The sequence below is a fragment of the Anabas testudineus genome, chromosome 8 (assembly GCF_900324465.2).
Source record: "Anabas testudineus chromosome 8, fAnaTes1.2, whole genome shotgun sequence".
In the NCBI taxonomy this organism is placed as follows: domain Eukaryota; kingdom Metazoa; phylum Chordata; class Actinopteri; order Anabantiformes; family Anabantidae; genus Anabas; species Anabas testudineus.
The window spans coordinates 20,948,574-20,976,339 of NC_046617.1; the positions used below are offsets into that span (position 1 = coordinate 20,948,574).

Consider the following 27,766-nt stretch of genomic DNA (forward strand, 5'->3'; position numbering starts at 1 on the left):
ACGCTAGATTCCAAACCTCGAGCTACACGTTATTTTTCACTTCCATTCTCCTCAAATCCTAAAAAGTTTTGGTTTCAGGTTCTTCCAGTATCTTAGAGAGTGACTCATCAGTGTCTTCCTACCCCTGTAATATTTTTATACTGAGCAACTGTTGCTACAAACCTATGATTTATCTCCTTTCATGTTGAATCTCTGCTCAGGCTGCAGCACAGGGGGGTGATGGAGAAAAGCTGTGCTTCCCCTGGTACGTGACACACTGCCCTAAAAAGAAAACTCCAGAGAGAGGCTGTGGTCACCCACCCACACCCCAGCTGTCAGCTGCTGCTGGGGGGCCCACTGAGTGTTTATGTTCACATTCCTGTCAAATACCACCTTTAATATTACCTCCTTAAAAGGTGGTCTTGTGTTTGCCCCACAGACAAAGAGTCGTGGCTCCGTATCAACGCCGGGGAAAACCAGCTGAAGCTGTTGATAGAAACCGTCACCTACGGGGGGGTCGCTGCACAGAGCTGACATTCCTGCAGCCGGCTGTTATTGAGGCAGAATCAAAGCCAGCGGAGACACGTGACCACAGTTCAGATCCCAGGCTGCTGTATATGGTCAGGATTCTTGGAGCACAGAGATTTCCTGAGAGGACCAGGGAGGAGGAGGGAGGGCCAGGACACAGAGCCATGTTAGGAGGGCCGGTTCTGAATATTTAGCATGACCTCCTTTACTGAGCTTCTCTTTGCCCCCGATCGACCGCCCACACTGCAGATCTTTACTCCTCTGTTACCCCACTGCTTCACAAGCCTCAGCTGTTTTGCTGTGGCGTGTGGGTTCACTTGAGGCCACGCTGCCTGACAGTGTTTGGTGGAAAGATGGGGGCTGTGCTGAAGAAAGAGGGAGGAGCTGGCCTACATTTTGCCCTCTGCTTCCAGTGGGCAGGCTCCAGCGCTATGTGGATTTCCACAAAGGGCCGATTGACTCATACTTATTTTTGGTTCAAATTATGCCTGTCAGGCATCAGGGAAGTATACGATTACACCAGATGGTGTCTTGCTAAAGTATTTCAGCATGTAACAGGTTTCCATGAGGACTTCCATGTCAAGCTAAATGTTATCGTGGTGGTGTTGTCACTGCACTGAAATATCTTATTATTAGTCCTCTAGAACCCAACAGAAGTGTTTTAGCACAGCAATAAGTGTCTTTAATCATTTCACACAAGTTGTTCATGTTGATTGTTAATGTTCAAAAGTCTCTAGAACATCTTTGTTATTATGGGTCATTGACTCTAATTACCCTAAAACCCACAACACAATAAAGTTTGTTAAAAGAAGGATCTGAATAGTTTTTTGGAGTGATGCTTATGAAGTTTTGATTAATTTGTGTGCATCAGTTATCTGAACGTTGAGTCATAGCAGCTGGATTCTTTCCAGGTGCCAGTGTGAAGATGTGGAGGCTGCACCATGTAGAAAAGTAGCAGGAACAAGCTGTAAACTATTACAGACAGATGAGGTCAAATAACAATGACCTTGAATCAAGAAAATGCTCATGTTAACCTGTTGATGAAAGTCCCAAATTGTAGAATAGAGTTGTCCCAACTGGCTAAAAATGATATTTGGATATTTTATTTCACAGTGTATTTAAACATTTCCATCATGAACGTGAACAGGAAAGCGTCTCTGTTGACTTTCATTGATTGTTTGCAGCTGGGCTTCTTGTCGACCTCACAAAGGTCTCAGTGACTAACTGTCTCTAACTGTTAGCTCTTGTTTAATTAATTGTTGTGGTGAACTAACGGTAAAAGTTGGAAATAGATAAATGTAGGTCACACGTGATGTTTCCTTTGTTTTTATTCAGTCTGATCTTAAACATCCCTCATTTAGAAACAGCACGTTCCAACTTTATCTGTCACTTAATGTTTTGCTTTTTGTTCCCACCACTCCCATTGTCTGTAAACACTCATATCAGATGTGTGTGTGTGTGTGTGTGTGTGTGTGTGTGGGTGGGTGTGTGTGCACGCTCATACACACCAACAGCACCTGTGAATGTGACTTTCCACAAGGTCACTGAGTCTGGAGTCGTTCCAACAGTCCACAGTAGAAGGGGAACACATGGCAAGCTGCCGTTCCCCTGGAACTGGGTTAAACCCAGAAAAACACTGTGTTTCAGTGAAGAACAGGCAGCTGATCAATCTTCAAGCTGCTGAGTTTAAAGCTCAGTTTCAGGCTGTTGTGGAAATATCTGTTAAAAAGCTGAAGAATGTCTGTTTTTTTTTCCACCTCTGGCTGAAACGCATCACATGTGACTGCTGACCTCATTTTTAGACACGGATGGGGAGGTGAAAACAAAAACAGAGGCAGGGCGAGTGAGGGTAATTTGCCCTCCCCTTACATGTGCGCGCACATACACACAAACACACACACTCCCACACAAACACACACACACACACACTCCCACCCCCTCGTGCACTGTACCACCCTGGGCCCCTGACAGAGCCTCTGAAGTCAAAACAAACATGCCGCACTCGCTCTGCCCCGATCCCTCAGTAACACAGAGCCGTGTGTTACTCAACTACACAGGCTGCAGGTTGTGTAATACCTTCCTCAGTGCTGCTCGACACTGATGGCTGCAGATACAGAAAAACACCCAAGAATACCACACAGCTCTGTCACACAAACATGTTTTTCACGTGTCACGTTAAAGCTTCAGCCCCGTATCTCAATAGTACACAAATACTTTCTGTTTATACACGGCTCGGTGTGGCAGCGTAGTACTCATTCAACATTCCCAGTAAAAGCTTCATTATGCTGTGTGTGTGTCATAAAACCTGATACCTATCAAGTCAATATTGACTAAATGAGATTAGACGTTTCTGACCTCTCTCCTCCAGCAGCTCCGTCCTGATGCCAACGATCAGGTTGTTTTCTTTAAGTGAATTGTGCAATGTCACCTCCGAGTTGTATTAAACTTTACTGTTCCCCTATGTAAGACATTTATTTCAAATAATGGACAGTCCACTTCACAAACACTGCACCATGCGCCACATCACCATTGATGATAATACAGTCCCAGTGGAGCGCAGGAGCACTGATGCTGGACACAGAAAGCAGACAGCTGGCTGGGAGCATGGACAGTTTGAAGTACTTGTACTGAAACCCTGTTTCCAAAAACAGTTGGGACGAATGTAAGATGTAAATAAAAACAGAATGAAAAGGTTTTAAACCCGTATTTGATTCAGAATAGTACAGAAACATATATTAAATGTTAAAACTGAGGATTTGCTTCTTTTGAATTTGCACATTTCCAACATTTTAACATGGAGCAACAACCCCCGGACAACGTCTCAAGGACAGAATCTGGAGGAAACTCTGTGCACGTGGGACAAGGATAGGAAAAACAGTACGCAGTGGTTGTGTCCTCGGGCCCTGATTTCATTAAAACAGATTCTGTGGTGGAATCACAGCATGAGCAGAGGAACACCTCAGAAAAGAAATGGCAGCAGGTCAGTGACCATGATGCAATGTGGGAATGCAAATCTGTGATGGCTCCATTAATGTGGAACGAGATGTGCAGGTTTTGGAGCGTTTGCTTTTTGAACGTTTTGCTTATTTCAGCAACACGTTGCCAAACTGCATTCTGTTACAGCAGCACGGCTCAGTAGTCAGGAGTCCAGGTGACAAACTTTGACCCACTGAAAACATTTGCAGGCTGCAAACTGCTGAGTGGCTGAATCCAGGAAAAACATGATGAAGTAAAGTTGATGGTTTCCTCAGTTTCCAAACATCAAGACAACAGTTTGAACGTCTGATACGTGTCTCTCATTTCAATCAAATAGAGAAACAGAAGAATTAGTTGGTGCCCCCTCACAAACAGATCACGGATAATTTAAATCAAAGGTAATAATAATACATAAGATTTTAAATAATACAACAAATCAAAATGATCACTAGTACTGTGACTACTAGGAAGTAAAACAGGCGACATTCTTCTAATATGAAATCTTTGGAGGTTAGTACTATAGAAGTCCATTTTGATGCTAATACGTTCGACCTCTGAACAGAAGGTGCACAACTTTAACTTGTGTCTGCATTTCTTCACTGTGGTGTTTTTACTTTGAGTGAAACAGTAGGTCAGAGAACTTCTTTCTATCACACAGCGATAAATGCGTCTCTGCCTGAAGACTGAAGACTACTCGGGAGCAGCGTGTTATCTTGGCCTCTGACCTGATGTGATAAGTGCTTCAGTGATGTCACTGCTCTGTAAGTGTTGTACATTTGACAAACACAAGAACTGCACGACAGACTTCTTCCAGGACTTGTTTACCACGCATTTTTGCTCAACAGCAGAATTTCAGATTACCTGTTTACACATCACATCTCCACCTGAGAAAGGAACTCTTCGGATGGAGTTATCTGCCGTAGCAGCGATTGTGTGGATAACTCTGGTGGAGCTGCAGAACCTGTGGTATTTGTATCCCCCACACCTCTTACATCATTTCTGTGAAGTAACCCAGTGTTTTGGCAGGGTGCTGCAGGTGGGGCTGCTGTTTGTGTGCGTTGGGTGGGGCTGTGCTGTAAGATTTCAGTTTTTTTCCTCATCTATCTGCAGTTAGTCGATTGCTTTGTGGCCCAGCAGGAAGGAAGGCAACGGGGCGAGTGACACAGCCAGCTCTTTGTTTTTGCTCCCACTCCCTCTCTGGCCTCTGGGCCTCCGTCGTTCTTTCTCTCCCTCCTCACCGACTCCACTGCTGTTTCTTTCTGGTTGCTGCAGGATCATGGTCACGCACCTGTGTTCACTTTCTCCCTCAACTGTTTAATATGTGTTGGCAGAAGCTGGCGCTGCAGAGGAAACCCTCGCCCCCATCTGCTGCAGGTTCACTGCTGCATTTGCATTGTGCTTAGCTGAGGGGGAGGATTAGTGGTGGGGGATCCCGCTGCACTGCGGGCGGAGGTGGTGACAAATAGCTGAGGATTTGGGATTACATTTAGTGGGCCTGTATTATTTTGTGGGGCTTCTCTCTCTCACGTGCACGCTCTCTGTTCAAATATCTGTTTGTGTTTATCTGTGCATGAATATAATGAATATTATCTGTCGACGTGTTGAGCAGTGGTGGTGGAGAGTAACTAGGTACACTTGTCCAGTTCCAGTGTGAAGTGAAGCTGACGAACGCAGATCTTCATCATGTGGCTGAGGTGTGAGCTCTAGGATAGGTATTAAAGTGGAGCATTGATCTTTACCTGTTGTTTCAGGAACACCTTTCAAACTAACCTTTCTGTTTGTTTCTTTAATTCCAGGTGGAACTTTACCTGAGTCTGTAACAGGAGCTCCCAGTGTCTGATCTTTCAGGGTAGTGAATCGAGGGACCTTTACAGGATACAGACCGGGGAATTCTTCTGCCTGAACCTGACACGGCTTCTCATGCATCCTGGAGCCTGCAGCACAAATGTGTGATGCTGCTTTTCCTCTTCAGAACTTCCTCCACCCTCAACCAACAGAGTAAAGGTGGTCGGCTCCTTTTCGCTGAATTTTAGCAAACCAGTAAAGATTGGATGTACGGCACCCAGAAGCTGACATGCTCTGTATGCACCTTCACTCTGGTGTCACGAGGTTGTGAAGGACAAACACCAACTCCCAACAGTCAGTGTCAAGACCAAAACATGCTCCTGGTGGAAGAAACATTTTAAGAATAATGTACAACATGACGCCTCAAGGCTAGAAGGACCCGGGTTTTAAACTACCAATCAGACACATGCTGTTCTGGGTGGAGTTTGACTGTTCATGCTGTACGTGGGTTTTCTCTGGTTAGTCTAGAGACATGAACGTACGGTTAATTGGTGACTCTTAATTGCCCATTGGTGTAAAAGTGAATGTGAATATCTGCCTCAACCCTGTGATAGACGGACGGACGACCTGTTTGTGTTGTACTTCACCTGAGAATCTTCACAGGTTCCGGATGGATGGATTTGATTTGATATGATTGAATTAGAATTAGAATTCTTATTTATATAAATTATAAATCACTCATCGTCACCTATAATACTGCACTACATTGCATTTTGTATTATTAATCTGGAATTGAGCTAAAGTCAGACTAATGTAGAGCAGTAAATAATTCTCTCTGAACTGTAGTAAAGCTGTTTTTTATTGGCCTTGTGTTTTAATTTCCTTCCTCTTTTTTTGAAATATACAAAAAGGAAACTAGCAGCGTGCTGAAAAGTGAAGAAATACTAGTCTTTGTATAAACTGGAAATACTCAGAGTACCTTAAAAAGTTCAGTACTTTAGTCATTCTTTCTCTCCTCAATGCTCCCGTCCCCTCCCTTTCTGCACCACTTACCCACCCACCGTACCCCCACCCCACCCTCAAGGGGAACCAGGTAACACAAGAGCCCTGTTTCTGATGTGTTTGCCAAAAGCATCTCTGCTGCCAGAGACAAACACGAGTAACCTCCATCGACCCGCGCGCTCCTCTCTCTCTGTGCACACTGACCTACTTTCCTCCTGACCTGTTTACACAGGCTCTGCTGCTGCAGCAGCCGCTCGAGTCGGGAAAACTGGGGACGCGGCAAAAACCTGCTGGAGCTTTGCTGCAGGGAGTGTCACCCACGGTGCCAAGTGGCTGCTGTGAAGAATTCCATGTTTACTGAACAACGTCCCAAAAAGGCTGAATCCTACGTGAACAGCATTGTGTAATTTGTCTGTGTGAAGGAATGTGCATCAGTTTGTGTGTGTGTGTGTTCATACGTGTATCTGCTTGTGTGTGTGTGACTGAGGGCATTGTGAAGGGCATTGATGCGTCAGCGTCAAAGATGTGCTTTGTTTGCAGCCTCGGATCAAGTTAGTGCACTGGGTTAACTTCCCTCCCCTCCTTCATCCACCCCCTCTGCTTCCCTGCTCCTCCCGTTGCCCTTTATGTTGTTATGAACATGACCCCATTTTGGTTTAGAAGAGGAAGGGAGGTCAGGATTATCTAAGAGATGCTTCATGTGCTCAGTGGATAATGAACCAGTTAGTTCTGTATGATTTTAAATTGTTGTCATTGTGAAACATACAAACTGGAATGAATTAGTTTGCATTTAAACAATAATTTGAACCCTAATTAAAAATGCGGAATGTTAGCTCTAACTATTCCTGTACACTCTGAACAGTATTCCCAAACTGTGGGACCATGAGTCTGGACTTGATAACACAGCGTTAAAACAAAGAATGCAGGGTCCTGGTCGGGAGGTTGGCAGCAGCAGTCCGAGGCTCAGACCGGCTCTGTCCCGGCTTTGTCCGCTCATCATGCAGCGCTGCCTCTCTGTCTGGACACACACAGTTCAGTCTGGTTTGTGTCGCTCCTCTGCTGTAAATGTTTCAGCGGGTCACACCTGTCCAAGTGTGTTACAACAGAAATGATGGTTCAGCTCTGTAGGACAGTGCCTCTCTCGTGACTGACAGATCACCTGCTGTCTACAGGTTGGGGGAGATTAAGACTCAAACTAATTTGAGTTTGATTTTACAGGGAGCTGTAAAAATGATTAAGAGGCCTCAGCCCATCTGTGTGTTGTATTACAGGTACTGCAAAGTGATATATTACACTTGAAAACGATTCTGTGAGTACAAAAGTAAGATGGGGCAAAGGGAAAATAGTCTTGATGCAAACGTAAATCTGTGTTTTTCCTTTGTCCTGATCTTTGTCAGAACAGTTTGTGCAGTTTTGTGGGGAAATCATCAACAAATCTCAGACTCCTGAAGGAGTCACGAGTCAGACTGGTCGGTGACCACAGTTCTTTAACAGTACGTAGTATTTCTGTAAGATTATTAGATTAGAAGTAAGTAGATACTGTGCATAATAAAACTGAAATATTCAACTGTACTCCCCTCTCTAGTGAACGTGAAGCAGTATTTAAAGACATTCCCATGTGTAAAGCTTGTGTCTGTGAGTAGAAGTAGGCCAGTGTGACATCAGGACAGCTTGCCAAGGAGTTTTCTGGCCCCACTGGGCAAACGGTGTCAGTGTGTCGAGCGAAGCTCGTCTTATTGCAGATTAAGCTCAGATGCCAGAAAGAGTGAGTTGATCGTGGGCAACGTAGCTCTCAGTATTAGCCACAGTGGAAAGAGGGTGTGTCAGGCTTTGCCTTCATCGACATTTTTGAGAGAAGTCCAAAATGTCTGAAGCACAGACAAGAGACAAGCTTAGTTGGGGGCGGGTTACTTTATACAGCTAGTGCTGGTTTTATTAGATACAGCAAGTTAAAACTAAGTCAGTCTGATCCAGCGGTTCTGCAAAAATTCCTGCCCCAATTCTTTCCACGCTTGAGTTTGAGAGACTTTATCTGCTCTGGGAATATTTTAAAAAGCCGTAAAGTACTCAGATCTTTCATTTTAGTAGAAGTACAAGTAAAACTGTAAGACAAGCAAATGTTCTGCATGAAAATTCTACTTTTACTTTTTATATACAGGTAACTTTAGTCCAGTGGTTTCCAGTCCAGAGGCTGAGCCGACCATACGGACATGAGCTGTACATACATACTTAAGACGAATAATGAGAGTTGGAAGGAAGAAGAAACAAAGTTCTGCTACAATCATCAGACATTTTCTGAATTTCTCTTTTTTTTTTAAATTGAAACTACAGAAAAATTTAAGTTTGAAATCTCTCTTTGTTGATCAGACTTCTGAAGGGGTCACAAGTCAAAATGGTTTAATCTTTAACCATGTGCTGAACTTTAAAGGATTATCCTCCTTTGAAATGTAGTGAGGGACACGTGCGTCATAAAGTAGCATTACTGGAAAAGTAAAGTACAACCACTGTGAAAATTAGAACTCATTACAGTAGTGAGTACATGTACTTTCCTCCACTGAAAGAGTAATTATACCTAGTACATTGTGCTGCCTTCATTTATTCATCCTGTCAATCACTGCATGTTAACTAACTGGTGTTTCTGGCATCAGGTTTGTAGACGGTCGTCCCAGTTTAGGACTGAGTCAGGCTGCTGCACAAAACCAAAGACTAAATGTCTCCTCTCAGTTCAGGCTCAGTCCTGCTTTGTTGGATAACTAAGTATATTTACTCAAGAACCTTACTGATTTCCAGTGTTGAGGTATGGGTACTTCCATTATATTACTTTAATACATGTATCTGACAGCTGCTTTAGGTACTTTGCAGCTACAGATTCTTGAAACTACAGATAAGCAGATTTACTAGATGAACCAGCATGAAGATGTTAAATCAGCTTCACCTTTACCTGCTGCTGAAATCTTATAGTACATTTTACAGCATCTTTACTCAACTTCAACTTGAGTGAAGTATTTGTACTTGTAGTGCTGTACCTTTTAGGCATTCCTACGCCCTCTGAATAAAGGTGTGTAATATGCAAACTGATTTTAAAACAGGCTCCTTGTGAAACGTGAACATGGTCAACATTCTATTTATTTTATTTTTGAAATGCTCCAAACTTCCACAATGAACATTAGTGTCTTTACATACAGATTCATGTCAAAAGGAAGCGATGGTAATGACCAACCTGACCAACCACCACCCGTCTCTAAACACCACACTATCTGTTCCTGTTTCTTTTCATCTTTTCATAAAACCATCAGCAAAACCACAAACATTACTGATTAATACACACTGAAAAAGGAGGGGTAGGCAGGGGGAGGAATGAGGCAAATACATGTAATCACAGTCAATAGACACAGTAGAGAGGAAAACAGAACAACACCTTGACAAAAAAGAGGATATAAAACCGATGAAATCAACGTTACAGTGTTGTTCAAAGGTGGAGGGGAACTTTACATTTATACACAAGCACCAAAAAGCCAAACATGGTACATAGACATCTGTTAAACTGGGATCCAGTGCAGGCAATTCATCAATGCCCAGTAGCAGAACTACCACGAGACGGGGATGAATAACCCCTGAAATGAAAAATGGAGGCACGTGGGAACAAGGGAAGTCCTGTAATTCATCAATTTAAGGCCAGAATGTGCACGTGTTGAAATTTTACCTGTGGAAAGTTGAGACAAATTTGCATTTGTTGGGTCACACTACAAAACCTTATATTCTGTCAATCAATGTACAATAGCTACGGATGAAGGGCTCTCATCTCAGATGTCCACACACAGGAGGAACGTGTTCAGTGCACTGTAGTGTGTTTCCATGAATGTGATCTAATTCCTCCTGCCTTTGCTCCCAGGTTTCCCATGCATACATAACAGTTCGAGCTCAAGGCTGCAGCATGTGTCTAAAGGGTCTGTACACATTTGGTGTCTATGTTCCCGTGGGCTTTTCTACAGTGATGGGTGTGTGGAGAAGAGGGAAATAAATACATTGGGCCAGTGAGTGGTAACAACAACAAGATATGGTTGATAAAGCTAAAAAAAAACGAAAGGCTTAGAGCCTGCAGCTGGTGAATTTCACCGAATATTTTAAGGCTGGTTAAAGGTCACAAATTCCAAACATTTTAACGAGGCCCCTGCCTCAGGAAACAACATGTTCTCCATTCAGTGCTGTTGGCGCTCCAAAGCGGACGGCCATTTCTATGTAAACAGGGCATTAACAGAAGGTTAATGCTAAAGCTTAACAATCAAAAGAGAGGCATTTTATTTTGAATGGGTCCTGTAGCAACAGTAGACAATGTGGCTGTACAGTAATCGTGATTCGTATTAGGATGGTCACTTTCAAAATCTTCTTTTGCAAGTTTGTCGCATTTTTGTTGAATTTGTATTTAGATTTCTTTGTAAAATATATATTCATAATAGATACATATATTCATATATCACAGAAATTTACAAACCAAGTGCTTAAAAAATAAAGGTGATGGCGATCTTTTGTGAAAAAATGGAGATGACTAGGGGAGAGGATGGGTTGGTAGAGGTAGGGTCTGGGAAGAGGTATGGAACTTAATAACTGTAGTGTTTGGTGCTTCTTTGGTCGAGGGAACGTCCCCAGTTAGATTATTACTTCGTGTGTATGTTTGTCTGCAGTCGGAATCTATCCAATTTATTGTGCTGATAAAGCTCACAACCTTTTGATTTACTACATTCTTGTTTTTAAATGATCAAAATGTGCTTTTGCTGCTGTAAATCGTTGGATGACAGAAGTAGAAAAGCAGGCAGTTCCATCCCTCCTCTCATCACATAAACAAAAGTGCTTCTGTAAGTATGGAGAGGATGTAAGAAATGACTAATCTGTACAACATTTACAAATATGATACAGCCCTACAAGATGTCCAGCCTTTTTGGTGACCTTGAGGGTTCGGGGAGTAGAAAAGCCCAGCTTCCTTTCCCAAGGGCTTGAGTTGGGGACTTGGTTACAGGGCGAAGGCATGATGGCAGCTAGTTCTTTTGTTTAAGTTGTGACTTAAATTGAACAGCACCTAATCTCGCCTCTTGTTTCGTCGTCCACCCGTCTCCTTTTTCCCGCTCTCCTTTTTGCCCCCCTGCTCTGAGTCCACCTGTTTACAGGCCTCAGTCGGCCTCTCATGTTTAATGTTCTGCGGTGTGGTGAGGGACAGGTAGAGGTGCTGCGTCAGAGGAGGCGGCGTAGCAGAGGGTGGGGTGGTTGGGGACTCGTGCCCAGAGCAGTTGCTCCCACTGCTCCCGGTGCTCATGGCCCGGTGCTTGAGTCTGAGTTTGTGGGGCAATGCTGTGCCCCTCACCTCCGCCTGGGGATCACGGCCCTGGGCCTGAGAGCAGCCCTGTGAAGAGGGCACGGGTGAGGCGGGCTGGTGGAGGCCAGTAAGATGTTGGCTGTGGTAGGTGCCCATGTCTGAGCAGGATGAGGAGGGTGAGTCGTCATCATCCGTGGAGGCGTCTTTGTCAGAACTGCGAGGATCCCCATCGCTGGATGACGTGTCCTTGCTGGAGGAGCTCGAGTGGCCTTGGTAGTAAGCCTCAGTCCTGGACCCCCCCTCGTAGGTAAGCACAGGTGGCTCCTCGTCTGGGGCACTGAGGTATGAATGATGAAGCTGCTGGAGATGATGGTGGTTGACCCCCTCCACCTGTTTGTGAAGAGACTCTGCAGATGAATCACCCTCCTGCTGCAGGTGCTGCGGGGGAAGTTGACACACTCGGTACACCTCTGCGGCCTCATTATGGCTGTCTGAGAGCTCGAACAGGGGGGAGTCTGATGCCTTCCTCTCCAGCTGCTGTATCACCTCACACATTGTCTCTGTGGAGCTCTCTGTAATGGACTGGGGCAGTTGGCTGACACAAGTCTGGCTGCTGCTGCTGTTCTGCTTCTGGGCTGTCTGCAGATCGATGTCCTGGGGTCTTGTCAAGGTGTCCACAGGATAAGAGGCAGTGCTGGAGCCATACAGAATGACGCTCCTGTGGGCAGCAGGTGGGTGAGGGGCAGGCTGGCTGACAGCGCTCAAAGGCTCCTGGTGGGGGTTTTGTTGTTGGTGGAGATGCTGCTGCTGCTGCTGGCTGCTGCAGGCAGCCTCCATCTCCTGAGAATGCTGCTGTATCTTATGGTGAGTGGGTACAGAGGCCAGACCACGGTGGATGTTAAACATGATCTGGGTGGTGGTGCCATTGGCGATGTCCATCTCCAGCCTGTCACCTTCCTGTTTAATTTCAAAGGGGATTGGCTCAGGGCTGTCCCTCGAGGACCCGTCAGACATGTCAGAGAGAGAGCCACGCGGGGAGTATTTCACCAGCTGCCTGTGGCCCTCGCTGCGTCCCGACTGCTCTGTTTCCGAAGAGTCAGAGTTCATCATCACCTGAGAACCGCTAGAGTAACCGCTGGAATAGTACTGAGTAGAAGAGGATGAGGACGAACCGTTTCCGGTGTTGTTGCCCCCACCAATCTGCTGGCTCTTTTCGATATATGAAGCAGTGCTTATGAGGCCAAAGCGTAGCTTCAGCTGGAGCAGCTCTGTCTTGAGCCTCACATTCTCATCATTCAGTGCAATGACACGATTCTCCAAAACCATATCATTGAGACGCCGCTTCTCCCGTGAGCGCTTAGCGGCCTCGTTGTTCTTGCGACGTTTCTCCCAGTAGGAGGCGTCCTTCTTCTCATCGGAAATGAACTCCCGCTTCCTCCTGCAGCTCACATTGGGTTTGGGTTTGATGAGCCGCCCCATTCGGGCTGGAGTCCCTTGGATAGAGGGAAGAGACTCTTCATAACTGCTGAAGGTCTCAAGGCAGTTTAGGTTATTCCCTGAGGTTTTGTTTAATGTTTTGAGTGCTGACGTCAGATTTTCCATTTTTGTCTAGTGGTCGCCAGTTTGAAATGCTGCTTAGGTGACTGAGGAAAGAACCAGGTCAGAGGTCAAGGGGAGGAGGGGGTGGTGATGAAACACCTTTGAATGTTGTCTCCTGAAGTTCTTGGTGTATTTATTGCAGGACTCAAGTGTCCAAATTATCCAAAAATATAAAGAACAGATGGAGTTCAGCATTAGAAACCCTCATTTATCCACTTGAAGGTTTTTGACTCAGTGTCGAGACTCTGCCACAAACGCTAACCGGGTCCGATAAGTCCTACAAAAGCACAGACTTCACAAAGTTGAGTGGATGATGCAAATGTCTTATTCTCTCCTCTTGCTTTTCCACTGTTGTTTGTTCAAGGTTTAGCAAGGAGCTGAGCTGGCGGCGTCCTAGATCTCCACACAAACGGCAGGATGTAGGTCGGCCTGTCTACCTCAGTGTGCCAGTCTCTTGGGGAGCCGCTCCCTCCCCGTCTCTCTTCTCTCCGCAGTTGACTGCGAGATGAAAGGCTATGGAGATAAGAAGAGAACAAAAAGATATGTTAATCCATGTGGACTGCTCATGCTCCTTTATGCATTCACTCAGTTATTTCTGTTAAGGCATTTTCTGTGATTTATCCTATTGTTTCAACATTTCCACATTCATACGTCTTCCCTCGGCTGCTTTCTTGTACGGACTGACACCCCTGGCAGCCAATGAATGGTCCCAGACCTTCCTGTCTAACCTTTTGGCCCTGCTATTGATCTGCTCCGTCTGCAGCATGTGATCCCTGACCATTAGCCTGGTGTGTTGACTTTTGTAATGCAATGTGGACGCCGAGTATACTCCAAGGCTACTGAGCTGGTGTCGTATTTGTCCGTTACCTAAAAAGGCGTCTGTGTACCGTTTGAAACACAAATCTCTTATGAAACACACAGTTACAACAACAGATAGAAACATGCCTAAATTTCATTCTAAGCAGAGATCTTTTATTTTTCCTGGCAAGAGTGCACACGAGGCAAGTGCACACATGAAATACAAATTGTAACAGCAGAGAAGCTGCATCAGTCTGACACATGCTGAGATCATAACACTAGACGGTACAGGGATTATTTCCTTTGGTCTGCCTGGTGAGTATTCAGGCCAGACAGCAACAACTGAGTCAGATTCAGGGCTGCTGGGGTCTCCTGAATCCATTTTAGATCATTTCACAAAGAAAAGAAACCTCCATGAGGGACTGCCCACTACCTTCCTACTAAATCTACACACTGTTTAAACACCGCCACCCCCCATGAGTTCATGCGCACAGGAATGTGGCTTCGTCAAAACAACTCAATGCCAAATCAATGATGCAGAGTGAGCAGATAAGGCAGACAAAGGCCACAGCCAGTGCAGGTCAAGGATAAAGAGGCTGAGACTGGGGCGAGAGATTTGGAGGTGTGGGGGCAGCTAGAAGGTGGGGCTTTGATCAATGTAGGTCAAGTGCCCCTGGGAAGAAAGGAGCAGGGAGGTGGGTAGGAAAACATGGCCTCTTCACATAGGAGTAGGCCACACGGGCTTGGTGAACAGGTGTGTGTTCAGACACAACCAGTTAGAGAGTTCCACTGATAAATTAAAAAGCTCTGTTCTGTTTTTAGCCAGGTCAGCCTGTCTGTCGCTTGGTTCATCAGACTCAAACGACGACAGGGTGGATTTGGTTAGACTTGACCTGTTGGAGACATTAGATGTCTCACTAGTGAAGTATGTATTAATAGTGGGTCCCTGACCTCTGCAAATTAGCCATTTCTTAAGAATGGTAACATTTTGTCCTTATAGAGAAGTGTGATCCCTCTGACAGCTACAGGCCTGATGTGCTACAGTCTGGGACAGTACACAATGTAGGTCATCCATGTTGTGAAGGCGCCCAACCCCGAAGCACAAAAATAACAAGAATCAAGATCTGCACATCGGCCAGTGATACCTGCTGGTCGATAGCAGGTGTAGCTGAACCACTGGGGGTTGGGGTTGGGAAAAAGAAACTACTTTTCTTTGTTTTCAAACAGTATTAATTAACAATTAATAAGTAATTGAACTATTTATTGTTCAGCCCTACTGCTAATTAGAAAATACTAGTGTGGTAACATTCCACAGGCGACAAGCACACGAAACCGAAACATTACAAATGCTAAATGGTTGTGTGTTAACATACTTGGACACCTTTTTTCTTTTTACTGAGAAGCAGAGACGTGAAAAGTGGTGCATGTATTACTTATTTACAGATGAATAATAATTCTTTTATTTTAAAGCATCTTTATCGAAAAGATTTTTATCTCTGTGATACTTCCTGAGCAAAGTGAAACTACCATTTTTAGACATGACAGGAAATGATGCTCTGAGCTGCTTCTTGCTAATATCACAGGATCGACTCTTCCTGGAAAAATACTTTGGTCACGCGTAGTGATGTGTTTCTGCACGATAAACAAATGACTCTTTCTGAACATCACTTAGCACTGACCCAAGTCAAACATATGGCGACAAAAGGATTCCTGTGCATTGGTATATGTCCATAATAACAGAGCCAGTGGAGTAAATGTGTGTTACTCAACATCTGTGCTGCTTAGTTCAACTGCAAAAGCATTATTACACTGTCTGAGTCTGTAATCTCATAATCTGAAAAAGTGTTTACACTGGTTTTACCGTGCTCTTCCCCAGCGTCTGACACCATGAGGTAACTACAAGTTTATCCTCACAATGAAAATGGATTTCAGCCCAGATTCTGGGAAATAGACGCAGAAAGTATGAGACAGAAGCGGCTTTTAATTCCTCTAACACTGCCATCACAGTTGGAAATAAAGACGGTACTGTGTGGCTAAGGTTCTCCGCGTGAGCCTTCCACATGTGGCTGTCAGGCACGAGAGCAAAAGAATGAGGGGAAGACTTTTTCTAAGCGTGTCCCACTGACCCAGAAACTGGGGACCAACCGCACTCTGTAAACACAAGTCTGACTTCCTCCACTGTACGGTTCGCTGGAATATAGGTCAGCTGAGTTGTGGAGAGGTGAAGCGGTGAGAGACGTCGGGGGGGGGGACAAGATTGGGGAAAAAGACAAAAGCAAAAAAGAGGAGGAGGTGTGGAGAATTAGAGCACTGTCTAAATATAGATGGAGGTGAGAGCAAGTGGAGAGAAGACAAAGAAAAGGAGGGAATCAATGAGACAGAGTTAAAACAAAGAGATGAGATTATACTGTAGCTGGGTGGGTGGGGGGGGGGGGGGGGGGGGAGCCAGGGGCAGTTGCCACAATGTTGGTATTGCATCAATAGAAAGAATGTGTCACCCATAGCAACAAAAGAGGGGAAACAGAAAGGGCAACCAATGGGATCAGGCGCTCTCCCTCTTCCTCTGAACCAGTGGTTTGACACTGGATGAAAACGCGGTCCTGTAACGATTGACGTCATATTTCAGGACGAGCTGCACACATGAATGAACTCTAGTGTTTAATGAACTCGCAGCAGTGGATCTTTTCTTTTTTGGCTTTTTTCCTTCGTCTGTGTCACGCTCTGCTGCACCCCCCCCCCCCCCCCCCCACCTCCCTACCCTTGATACTCAACCATGTGAGTGAAGCACACAAGGTGTTGTGATTCTCCTTCACAGCTCAGCCTGTGATGCGGCTCATTCATCCTCTTTGTCATCACTTACAGCAGATTTACATCTGTGGAGCTGCTTAAAGCCGCAGCAGCGAAACACAGAATAAATCGTAGCTGCAGTTTTACTGAAATTGAATTTTCCAGCTCCGACAGCAGCGGCCCAGCAGAGCTGCAGCTGTTCTCCTCTGCACGCAGTTTCCTGACCTAGATTGCTCTTTTTAATTTATCATACACTCCACGTGTCATCACCAGGTCTCTGTGGCACTTGTGGAATGATAGCACGGTAAAAGAATCCAAGCTGCACCCGCTCACACAACCACAGGCCCCCCCCGCCACAGTCTAAATGTGGCAGTGAGCTCTGGAAACAGTGGACCGAGTTCAAACCTCTGCACATGTTTCTGTGGAGCGCTTCAGGAAATGGGAGCAGCTCTAAAATAAAAGGGGGGGTGCATGCTTTAGAGAGAAGGGGAATGATGGAACCCCCCCCCCTCCTGGGAAGAATGTAATGCATGGCACGTGGTGCAGAGTTTTGGGGGTCATGGGTGGGGTCGGGGGGCTGACTATCTTCCCAACCCAAGAAAAACAAGTCAAGGGGGAGTGGGGGATCCTGAGGAGTCAGGCGACAGGCCAACAAGTTGAAGTCATATCCAAGCTGGATCCTTGTTCCACGAACACATCACCCCCCTCCCCCCTCCAACCCTTATGTCTGGAATAGGGAAAATTAGAGTGACTCAGTCCATGTGCTGCGCCAGTCACATGCGCTCTCTTGGCCTACTAAATGCTGTAATTCTCCTGTGCTGGCTCCAAACCACAGCACAATAACAAAGCACGGCCTCATCTTTTATCAGACAACATGTGCCAGGAAACCCCGGGAAAGTCAAGAGGCCGCGAAGTGGGACAGGATGGAAAGCATGAACTCCCCACCCACACTTAGATTTAGTGGAGCTGGACACACACGGTCTAATCAGAGTGAAATGACTACAGCTCACAGCAGTGATGCAACGAGCCTGAAATGACTTTCAAAGTTCCCTCAAGTGGAATCTTACTGATTCAGGTCGAGCGCAGCTTCTTCTGGTTGTGACTCTTTAATTTCTTTGTTTGGCGCAGCCACGATTTATTTTGGTGGCTTTGGATTCTGTCTTTCTAGTCAGCGGCGGTTGTGCAGCTCTGCCCCCTCCCTCCCACGGGGCTAATGTGACCTACATTCAGCGCTGGCACAGAGACCCAGTGTGTTCACCGACCAATTGGCAGCGGCCGCTCCGCAGCAAAGCGCAGCGCTGCTCAGCCACACTGACGGTTTCCGCCGATTGCATAATGTGCCCCGTTCTTTAATCCATTTTAATTATTTAATTCATTATTATGCAACCTGCACGGCCCCCCCATGTTTCATACATGCTGCACAAACATCAACGGACAATGCGTAAAATGCTCCAGTCTCCGCGGAGACACGAGCTCCCTGACACGTTCACAGCCACACCTGAGCCCGCTGGAGACCTGTCCACGCGGACGTTCTGTGTGAACTACACCAGTAAAACCAGTACATGCAGGTGGTGCCGTGACTGCATGCCAGTGCTGGAGGGGGGAGCTGCAATTGGAGGAGGGGGCGCATGCCCACGTGCAGAGTACGAACCACAAAGCCGGTGGAAAATAAAGCCAGGATCCGTTTTCTCTGTGCAGCGTTAAATAAACCGCACACAGCCCGGTGCCTCCACCTGCGGGTCTCCACCTCCTCACAGCGTCTAGCTGGACCGGATCTAGGTCCAGGTACTGATCGTGATCTATTGTTTGATCCCGCACAAAGCAGCAAACATTCACGCAGCAGCACGTTGAGAGGAACCAGTTCCCTCCTTTGTTTCTCTGCTCACACACATTTAACCTGAGCTCGGTCCGAAGAGTCCGGACGTGTTCAGCGGGATTCTTCGTGCACTGAGCTCTCACAGCCCGAACAGTCACACACCTGACCCACATTCGCTCCAGATGTTCTGATCCACACCCCACCTTGTCAGAGCCCGCGAACTTCAGCAGTCTTCATCCTCCCAGTGTCTGACCCGGTTCCGAGCAGAGGTCGTAAACACGGTGAAAACGGTCCAGACGGACGATCCCGGCCCGGTGCGCTCCGGTTTGTGTTGTTCTCCTGTAGACTGCTGCCGCCGACTAAAGGGTTAACCCAGAGGGCTGCACAGCCGCGTTAACCTTTACAAAGAGCTGCTACACGTGACACAGAGAAGTGTGTCCTCGGAGCCTGCATGGACTAGTCCACTAACCCCAAACAAGTCCAGGTCCCAGACTGTGGCACAGAAACCCGACACCGAGCGGAGCGGACGCACGGTCCGTTCTCAGCGTGGAGGAGCAACAGGAAGAGTAGTGCTAATAATAATAATAATAATAATAATAATAATAATAATAATAATAATAATAATAAGTCAGAGACACCTGCCCACCTACCTGAGTCACGTGTGTTGTGAGCGCAGGTGTGTTACTAAGAGGACCACAGGCACCGCTCCAAACTACCGCTGTTCTTTCCTAAAGGAATCCCATAACCTCTGGACACCCCCCACCGCCCTTCCTCCTACCCCCTCCCCTCACAAACACACGCAGCCCCTCACGCAGCGACCTGACGGGAACCAGCGCGTTCAGGCACCAAAACAAACACCTGCAGTGAAAATGGAAACGCAGCCTCCAGCACACGAGCAGCGCGGCTACAGGGACGCAGAGGATCCTCAGAATGAGACGAACTCACCTCGTGTCGTCCACAGAGCCAGGTTCCACAGAGGGTCCAGACAGTCCTGTTCCTGAGCCACAATCCGCTGGTCAGGCTCCAAAGCTCCAGCTCCAGGTATCAGAGGGTGTGAACACGGTGCGGCTTGTTTTCAGCGCGCTCCTCACGTCAGCTCCTCTCCCTCTCTCTGCTTCCTCCTCTCTCTGAGTTTCTAAATGTATGTTAGTAGGTCAGTTGTTGCATAACAGGACGCTTTGGTGTCTAGTCACGTTTTTTGTTTCTCTCTCTCCCGGCTCTGCCCCCTCCCTCTCTGCTCGCCTTCAAATCCTGTTGCAGGAGAGGAGGTGCGGAGGGGGAGGAGAAAGGCCCGGCGAGGGAGGGACTAGGCTCCGAGCCAGACTCAGTCAGATGCAGGCCTGTGATCCTCATAATAAGGTTACTACATAAGAAGCAGGTAGAAACAAGCAGAGAGCAGAGAAACGCACAAAGCACCGCTGCTGTTCTGGGACCCAGACTCAGTCCAGACTCAGTCCAGAACCAGTCCAGAACCAGTCCAGAACCAGTCCAGAACCAGTCCAGACTCAGTCTCCAAAGAGTCAGAGTGTCTCAGCCCAGTAACTGTGAGATTCTCTTACACTTGATACTGAGAACTGTCCGAGCTCAGATCACATGTTCCATATAACAACTTGTAGAGTCACGACTGTGGTTCTGATGTTTCCTCCTGTCTCAGCAACCTGCTGCTGAACGAGCTCCTGATCCAGAGTCACCTGAACGTCTGACACTGGATCACACTGAGTTAACGTGGACACTGACACTGATGACATCACTGATGCTGTGGTCCTCAGTCGGGGTTCCAGCAGAGAGTTCTGAAGGGGCCGATGACTTTTATGGATCCATCTCATCATTAACATGATTTTTCACCATGACAGTGTTTTTTATTGGCAGAAATGAGCCTCAGTTGTTTTGCTGAGGAAGTGGAACTCTGTGCCGACCGGGCTCATCTCCTCCTGAACGTCGGTGTGCCAGGTCAACAGCTGTTAGAATGAACTCACAGGAAACAGACGCAGTCGATCGACACTTCAGGTTCAAACAGAAACCACAGACGGCACAGGTGAGGACTCTGTTAGCCTGATGCTAACTCATAATGTGTGTGTAAGTCCTCCAAACATAAACCACATCACAGCAGTGATCAGGATCTTTATTAAAGGCACCAGAACAAGTCTCAGAAACTCTCCTGCTCTTTTATTCTACATAAAAACATTTCACAGAGAACAGAGTGTTCAGATCTAAGTAACTAATTAACTTCATAATGTAACTTAATTATATGTTGTTAGTTACTCCACAACGCTGCCTGAAGTTGGTATGTAAATGATTTCTCTGGTTGGAGTCTGACTGCTCTTCATGGACTCTACGTCAGTGAAATTGAATTTATTCTGTTCTCTTGTACCTTTTGTTCGTTTACTACATTTAGTTACTCTGCACATTCACATAAGATATTTTAAACAGTAATTAGAATACAAACATTTAAAAACACCATCAGTGGTTTTACTTTTGATACTTCAAGTATCTGTTCCTGACCACGTTGTACTTTAACTTAAGGTTTTAAATCCCTGATGTCGGCCTGCGGTGGGGTATTTATTTATTGAAGGTTGTGAGTACTTCTTGCACCACTGACCCCGTCCCAGAACCCGTCCCGATTGCACCAACCTGTGTCTGTATCGCCACCCTCTGGAAAAGACACTTCAATCATTGTGACACTGCTGCCTCACAGGAAACCACAGGTGGTTTTGTCATTGTTGTCAGTGTATGAAGACGAGTGGGAAATTTGGGCTCCACGTGAACTCAGTGTCTTTAATTGCATTGTTGCTAAAGGCAGAATTCACATCCGCTACGCAGCATTCAATAATCTTGTTAAACCAGCTCCTCTCTGCAGAATGTGAACACATTGTGAAATGAAAATGTTGATTCATCTTCATCAGAAGCAGGAATGTGTGTCAGTCGTCCTGGCGGGAGCAACGTGTGGAGGACATGCACACAGAGAGCACTTAGTTAATGTGACTGCTCTGTTTAGAGGCTTTTCAATGAGCGCTAACAGTGTGATGTTGTTTTACAGCATCACTAAGACTCATCAGCAGGGCCGGGGCCAGAGGGGGGGCGGTGTGGCACAGGACCCTCTCTGAATCAGAGAGCCGCCTCGGTCCTTGGTGTGAGTTTGTTATGTGATTCAAACAGAATGTAAAAGCACAAAGAGAATTTTACACACTGTAATAATGAATGGATATTTCACATTAAACTACACTGTCAGTAACTTAAATGGGACAATATGTAATCATCATCATCATCATCATCATCATCATCATCGTCATCCCAACATCCCAACAGAAGTGAAACCCAAATAAAAAGACGTTATCTGATAACCCCCCGTAAATTGTTCCCAGTCAGTCCTGGAGGGGCTAAAAACTTTAAATAGGGAGAGTACGTACGTTTCCTCATGTACTGTGTTTAAAGGGGACGTGTTCTGTGTCTCATGAGCGTGAGTTTAATGTAGGCAGTAGAAACACCAGGTTTCAGGACTAGTTTAGGTTTAAAACCTGTAACTGGTTGAAAGTAGTACAAAGACTCAGAATACATGCTGACATGTCGCTGGCAGCAGGTCAGGATGGTGATGACTAGAAAAGGAAGGAAGGATGGGGCGAGCTTCAACACTGTTCAACAGCCTAAAAATCCCATGAGAGACAGACGAATCGTCGACGGTTCATAACGTGGTTACGATGTTCAGAGAAATCGTGATGTTCAGCTCCTCTGGCAGCTCTCAGTGAAAAAGATCCATTCAAAAACACTTAGAACATTTGATGATTTGTTGTCTTCAGCTAAGCGTGATTTACCAAACCTGGAATCCCCCCCCCCCCCCCCCCCCCCCCCCCGTTCTCTTGCTTTTATCTGTGTTGTTCTTTCCGACACATTTGTCCAGTTGTGAAATCCGTGGTTTTATGTTTTTGCCTTAACTGTGACTCAGGGTAACCCCCCCCCAGTCTGGATCCCCGCTCCTCTGCACCTCTTTGTTTCCTCCTGAAGGAGCTGAGGCACTGGCCGTGAACTTGGAGCCCCCTCCCCCCCATAAGAAAACACACTCGCAGACACGCTCTCTGTCTCTGCATCTCTTTGCACCCCATCCTTATCCCCACCCCACCCTGTCCGACGTTTCCCCCACCTTACAGCTATGTCTGCAAGTGTTGCCATGGCAACTGTCGCAATGCCTGCCTAGCAACAGGCTTTATCCATTCACTGGAAAAAAATAAGGGGGGGAACAGACTTGGGGAAGAGGGGGTTGTGGGGGTTGCGGTTTTCTTGTGGGTGCACGGCTGTGGGGAGGATGTCACAGCAGCATGTTGCAGTAGCTGCACTCTTACTCCCCATCACCTCTGTGTCTCACCCCCGGTGTCAGCAGCAGGAAACGTTGCTGGTCTGAAACTAGAGTCGGTGTTTGTGTCTTTGTGTTTTACAGAGGAGACTTTTCCTTTGGTGCCGTCTCACAGGCTGCTGATAAAAAACATCACAAACACTTTTTCTGCACATGTTGATGTTCATGAGAGCGTAATAAAAATGATTATTCATGCCAAGGTGAATAAACTATAAGAGGATTTATGATCACAAAATAACAGTGAGTTGAAATAATGACATTTTCACTGCATCTGAAATTTACCGTTTATTATTTTCACTACTTTCACTTGACATTTTCATACGTGAGCGTCGGTTTCTGTTTGTTTTCTCATTCTAAAGAAACACAGGCACCGCTGCAGAGTCGACCCTCACTCATCTCCATGCCAACTAACCTGCAGGAACAATCAAGCCTGCAGGGATCCATAGCTTGATTCTTATTTAGTGGTAGGAGCTGAAACACAGACTGTCTTCATGTTAAAGCTGTTGTCTTTGCTGCCCTCTGCTGACACCAGCTGAGCATCATGTAGAAACAATCCCGACCATAAGAATGGGTGCTGACTGACTTAGTGACATGAATCTGTGCCACAGTTTAAATGTATGTGTAATGACATTTGCACCTATTGTGAAGAACCACAGGAGTCATTATTCACACTGAGTGCGGCTCCACGGCCTCGTCCACTTCATTCAATCCACTCTTCTTCTTCTTCTTCTGTTTTAATGAAACCTGATTGAGCTATTGAGTAACAGCAGTCGCTCTGTCTGTCTGTCTGTCTGTCTGCCTGTCTCTCTCTCCCTGGTCTTGACTTCACTCAGTGTTTCCTTCACTAACATGGATCCGTGCCCTCGCTCTAGTCCCCCTGACAGGAACCACTCCATCCCACGACGTCTAATAATGATGAGTGTGATAAAACTAAATGAAGCAGCTTAATCCCATAAAATAAATAAATTATGAAATATATCGTGGGTCATTTAACATTTATTCACATGTTTTCCACATTTGTTCTTTTGTAATTTCAGTGTTATCCACTTGTCCGTCTACTGAGGCAAAGTTCACATTTTTCAGGTGAGTTTTATTTTTTAGTAGTTTTTTGGTTAATTTGCTTTAATGTGGACGTGAAACACTTTGAGTTCCTACTGTGTACGAGAAGTGACTCGACTTGGATACGTGGAACATTGGATGAACTGTTTCTGCTCTGAGGAGTATCCTTTATGTACTTTTACTTTAATGGAGTATTTTGAAAGCATGATAATACTTTAACTTACAGTATTTAAATACTTCCTCCTGTTCACATTAGACATTTTAAACTTTGAGAACAGAAGCTGAGATCCTGATAATTACATTTTTAAAAATACTTTACCTGATCAATAAAATGATCATTAACCTGTAGGGGTCAGTGTCCAAAACAACTACAATCCCCATAATGCAGCTCATCAGCACTTTTCACTTACGTCCTCACGTCTGTCCTCTGCCTTCAGTGTGATGTTATCAGGCTTGTGTTTTCAAATTAAAAGCTTCTGTTTCAAATGTCTTGAATAAAATTGGGGGAATTCCCCTTTAAGGGGACCAATAATCCAACAATCAGACGACCACAAAACTGAATGTGTCAAAGAATTTATTCTTAAAATGACAACACACAGAGAGACAGCGGACATCGTATTTGGGTCATGACCTTAGTACAGAACACAGGACAGTGGTAAAATGCTTTGAAACTGGGCCGAGACTGGATCAGGACCAGAACCAGTTTGTCCTAAAAAGGAGTTGCTGATGATCAGAATGATGCAGTTTGACACATAACGAGCCCAACGAGTACCGGTCCTGACGGCCGGCACCTGTCCTGACGGCCGGCACCGGTCCTGACGGCCGGTACCGTTTCTGACAGCCGGTACCGTTTCTGACAGCCGGTACCGGTCCTGCGGACTCTGCGAGGAGTGAGGCTGTTAAGTTAATGACGAGATGTAAACAGTTTGACTTTGTGTGGTTTTGTTGTCACAGTGCATGAAACAGAGAAACATTGAACACTGACACAGAAACAGTCTCTGTCTGCGTCACGTCGTCTTTGAGATGAATGTTTATGGACATTTCATACATATCATACAATATTTCACATGAGAAAAACACGTTGTCGGACGTTTCACGAGTTCTTGTGCATGTTACAGTTTACAGTAGAGACCCGGACTCTCAGAGCTGGACCTCAGTTGACTTTAGCCATGAGCTGCTCTGTGAAAAGCTTCTTGAGCTGAGCCACCTCCTCGCCCAGAGAGTGGAGCTTAGACTTCAGGTAAGTGTTCTCCTGCTGATACTGGACCTCGGTGTGTCCTTGTGCAGGAGGGGGCTGGAGGCCGTACCCGGCTGCAGCTGAGGTGATGTACTGAGGCGACGGTCTCTCCCTCCTGCCCTCTCCCCCTTCCGGCTGCTGCAGCCAGTGTCCTGCTCCTCCTTCCCCTGTGCTCAGTCCTTTTGTGGTGTCTCTCTGAACCTCCCGTACCACTGTGGTGAGGGTGGGACTGCGTCTGGCGCTGGTGCCGTCCCCTGCAGCGTCACCCCCGTCCCCGCAGCCGGGCGTCTTGAAACGCAGCTTGTGAGGAAGAGTCTTCATCACTTCTGCTTGGTCCGGTTTCCCTCCACTGAGTCCAGCAGGGGAGTGGTGGAGGTCATATCCTAGCTCCTCCGCCCTGTGGGGCGACAGTTTCCCGTGGTCGCTCAGACGGTCTTCAAAGAAAATCGGGCTGCCCACGCTGGACCCCCCTGGCGTGGAGAAACCAGAGTCCTCCGACGTGTTTCCAGCATCTCTGGAGCCTCGCCCACCCAGCTGGCCTGTGTGGCCGTTGGGATGTGAGGCCGAGGAGCTGAGGGCGCCTCCATCTTCTCTGTGGAGGTAATAATGAGGAGTCAGGTGCTGAGGAGCTGAGGTGAGGGGCAGGATGGGAGCGTTGGACGGGTCTTTGACCAGACCGAAGCGGAATTTCAGAGCCAGCAGCTCGGCCCTGAGTCGAGCGTTCTCCTCCAGCAGTGCCAGCACCCGACTCTCCAGGACCATGTCGTTCACACGCCGCTTCTCTCGAGAACGCTTTGCTGCCTCGTTGTTCTTCCTCCTCTTGTCCCAGTAGCCCTCGTCCTTCTTGTCGTGGGGAATGAACTCCCGCTTACGTCGGACGGTGGACACGGGGCTTTCTTTGCGCTTGATGGCAGTGCCGCGTCCCAGGAGGGAGCGGGCCAACAGGCTGCCGGAGCTCAGGATGGACACAGCTTCGTCTGTGAAGGACAGAGGTCCTGCTCCTCCTCCCCCACCTGCAGGTGACTCCAGAGTCTGCAGCACAGCCACTTCCTGCTGGGAGTCCTCAAACATCACGTCTGTCTCTGTGACCCGGTCTGTTCTTGTGCTGAGCGCTCCTAGACTCTCAGGATCTCTTGGAGGAGACGATGGAGCTGCAGTGCCACCTAGTGATCCCAGTGACGGGAGGGAAGGAGAAGAGGGATTAGTGGTTACGCAAGAGCCATTACAACACAACATTATGTAAGTGTGTTAAAGCTGTCGGACCTGAACCGTCACCTCTGAATGTGGGACACAGTGTGACGTAAACACAGAACTGATCGGTTCTGGCGTCACTTGAATCACACTGGACCACAGAACAGGAATTAATCAGCGTGTGCTGACCTGTGAGCAGCTGAACCTCCATGTGTTCGGTTGGAAACACACACACACACACACACTCACTGTTTGTTGTCGTCTCCAGTCAGACGTGTTGAGCTCACTTCACTGGTCTGTGGTCGGTTTCCGGTTGGTTTCACCGCACTGACCCACATGTGTGACCGGGACACGCTGATCTGGTCTGATCTGATCTGATCTGGTCTGATCTGTCAGTCGGTGCTGACCTGACGAACTCTACTTCGTTCGAGTAAAAGTACACGTTTGCGCAGTAGGAGTACTCACAGTACTACAGGCTCAGGTGTGAGTCCTGACTAATGTTCACTTCATTTCACCTCTAACGCAGTTTTTTCTCATTTGTCCATCAGTGGAAAAAGTTTCCTCGTGGATTTAACGAGCTTCTATCTGAGCACGATCACTCCTCTCCACCGGGGCGCACGGCTCCTCTCCACCGGGGCGCACGGCTCCTCTCCACCGGGGCGCACGGCTCCTCTCCACCCGTTCTCCCGTCTGTTTGTCCGCTTCAGAGGAGGATGAGGAGGAGGAGGAGGACGGTGTAAGGCTGCGGATGCCGTCGCTCCTGGGACTTAATATAAGCGCCGGTGCCGCAGCTCTGCTCTGCTCTGCTCCGCTCTGCTCCGCTTGATTTGCCGCAGCTCCTATTTGTAACGACGAGTTCAGCTCGGGACGGTTCCTGTCCTCACATGAACCAGCGGGTCTCTGTTTGTGCGTTTCTGAGACCGCCCCCCCCTCCCCTCCTCCATCCAGGGGAAAGCTTTCACATAACAGCCATCATCATCATCATCATCTGACCTCCCCGCCCCTCCCCCTCCGACATGATAACAATTAGGTAATGTTGCGCACGGAGGAAGTAACTGATTACAGTTACTCCGGTGTTGTGGTACTTTTATTTTGAATCACAACATTTCAGAGGGACTATTGTAGTTTTCCTCCACTTCATGTATCTGAAGGATTCCCACTGTTAAATCTTATCATTGTAATTCATATGAAACAGTATCTGTCACTTTTACTGCAGTATTTATACTACATTTATTACAGGATCAATACTAAATACTCACTTATTAGTATAATGTATATCATCAATGCTAAATACTCAGTTTTTAATAAATGATAAATAAATCAATCAAATGTTTTCACATTTTAAGATTTGATGCT

The 27,766-nt window shown here is 46.7% G+C and overlaps 3 protein-coding genes across 4 annotated transcripts in view; 1 reads left to right on the forward strand and 2 right to left on the reverse strand.

Moving 5' to 3' along the window:
* Window positions 1-9,378: 9,378 nt before the first annotated feature.
* nfil3-2 (nuclear factor, interleukin 3 regulated, member 2) lies at window positions 9,379-19,796 on the reverse strand. 2 transcript variants are annotated; one of them, XM_026348707.1, is made up of 2 exons: window positions 19,524-19,796; window positions 9,379-13,690 (listed from the first exon to the last, which is right to left on the reverse strand). In XM_026348707.1, exon 2 carries the CDS (start codon window positions 13,178-13,180, stop codon window positions 11,345-11,347), a length of 1,836 nt encoding a protein of 611 aa, XP_026204492.1. In that variant the 5' UTR covers window positions 13,181-13,690; window positions 19,524-19,796; the 3' UTR covers window positions 9,379-11,344. The 2 variants fall into 2 exon arrangements, with proteins under 2 accessions (XP_026204492.1, XP_026204500.1); XM_026348715.1 differs by lacking the exon at window positions 19,524-19,796 and adding an exon at window positions 18,782-18,950.
* Window positions 19,797-20,461: 665 nt separating this feature from the next.
* The window catches only part of plppr2a (phospholipid phosphatase related 2a), a 92,034-nt gene continuing 84,729 nt past the window's right edge, over window positions 20,462-27,766 (forward strand). Inside the window, exons 1-2 of the mRNA XM_026348896.1 lie at window positions 20,462-20,613; window positions 23,961-24,006. The gene's annotated coding sequence lies outside the window, so the exon portion shown is untranslated. The remainder of the gene's footprint in view (window positions 20,614-23,960; window positions 24,007-27,766) is intronic.
* Window positions 24,540-27,336, reverse strand: nfil3-6 (nuclear factor, interleukin 3 regulated, member 6). Its single transcript, XM_026348988.2, has 2 exons — window positions 26,660-27,336; window positions 24,540-26,382 (listed from the first exon to the last, which is right to left on the reverse strand). Exon 2 carries the CDS (start codon window positions 26,288-26,290, stop codon window positions 25,136-25,138), a length of 1,155 nt encoding a protein of 384 aa, XP_026204773.1. The 5' UTR covers window positions 26,291-26,382; window positions 26,660-27,336; the 3' UTR covers window positions 24,540-25,135.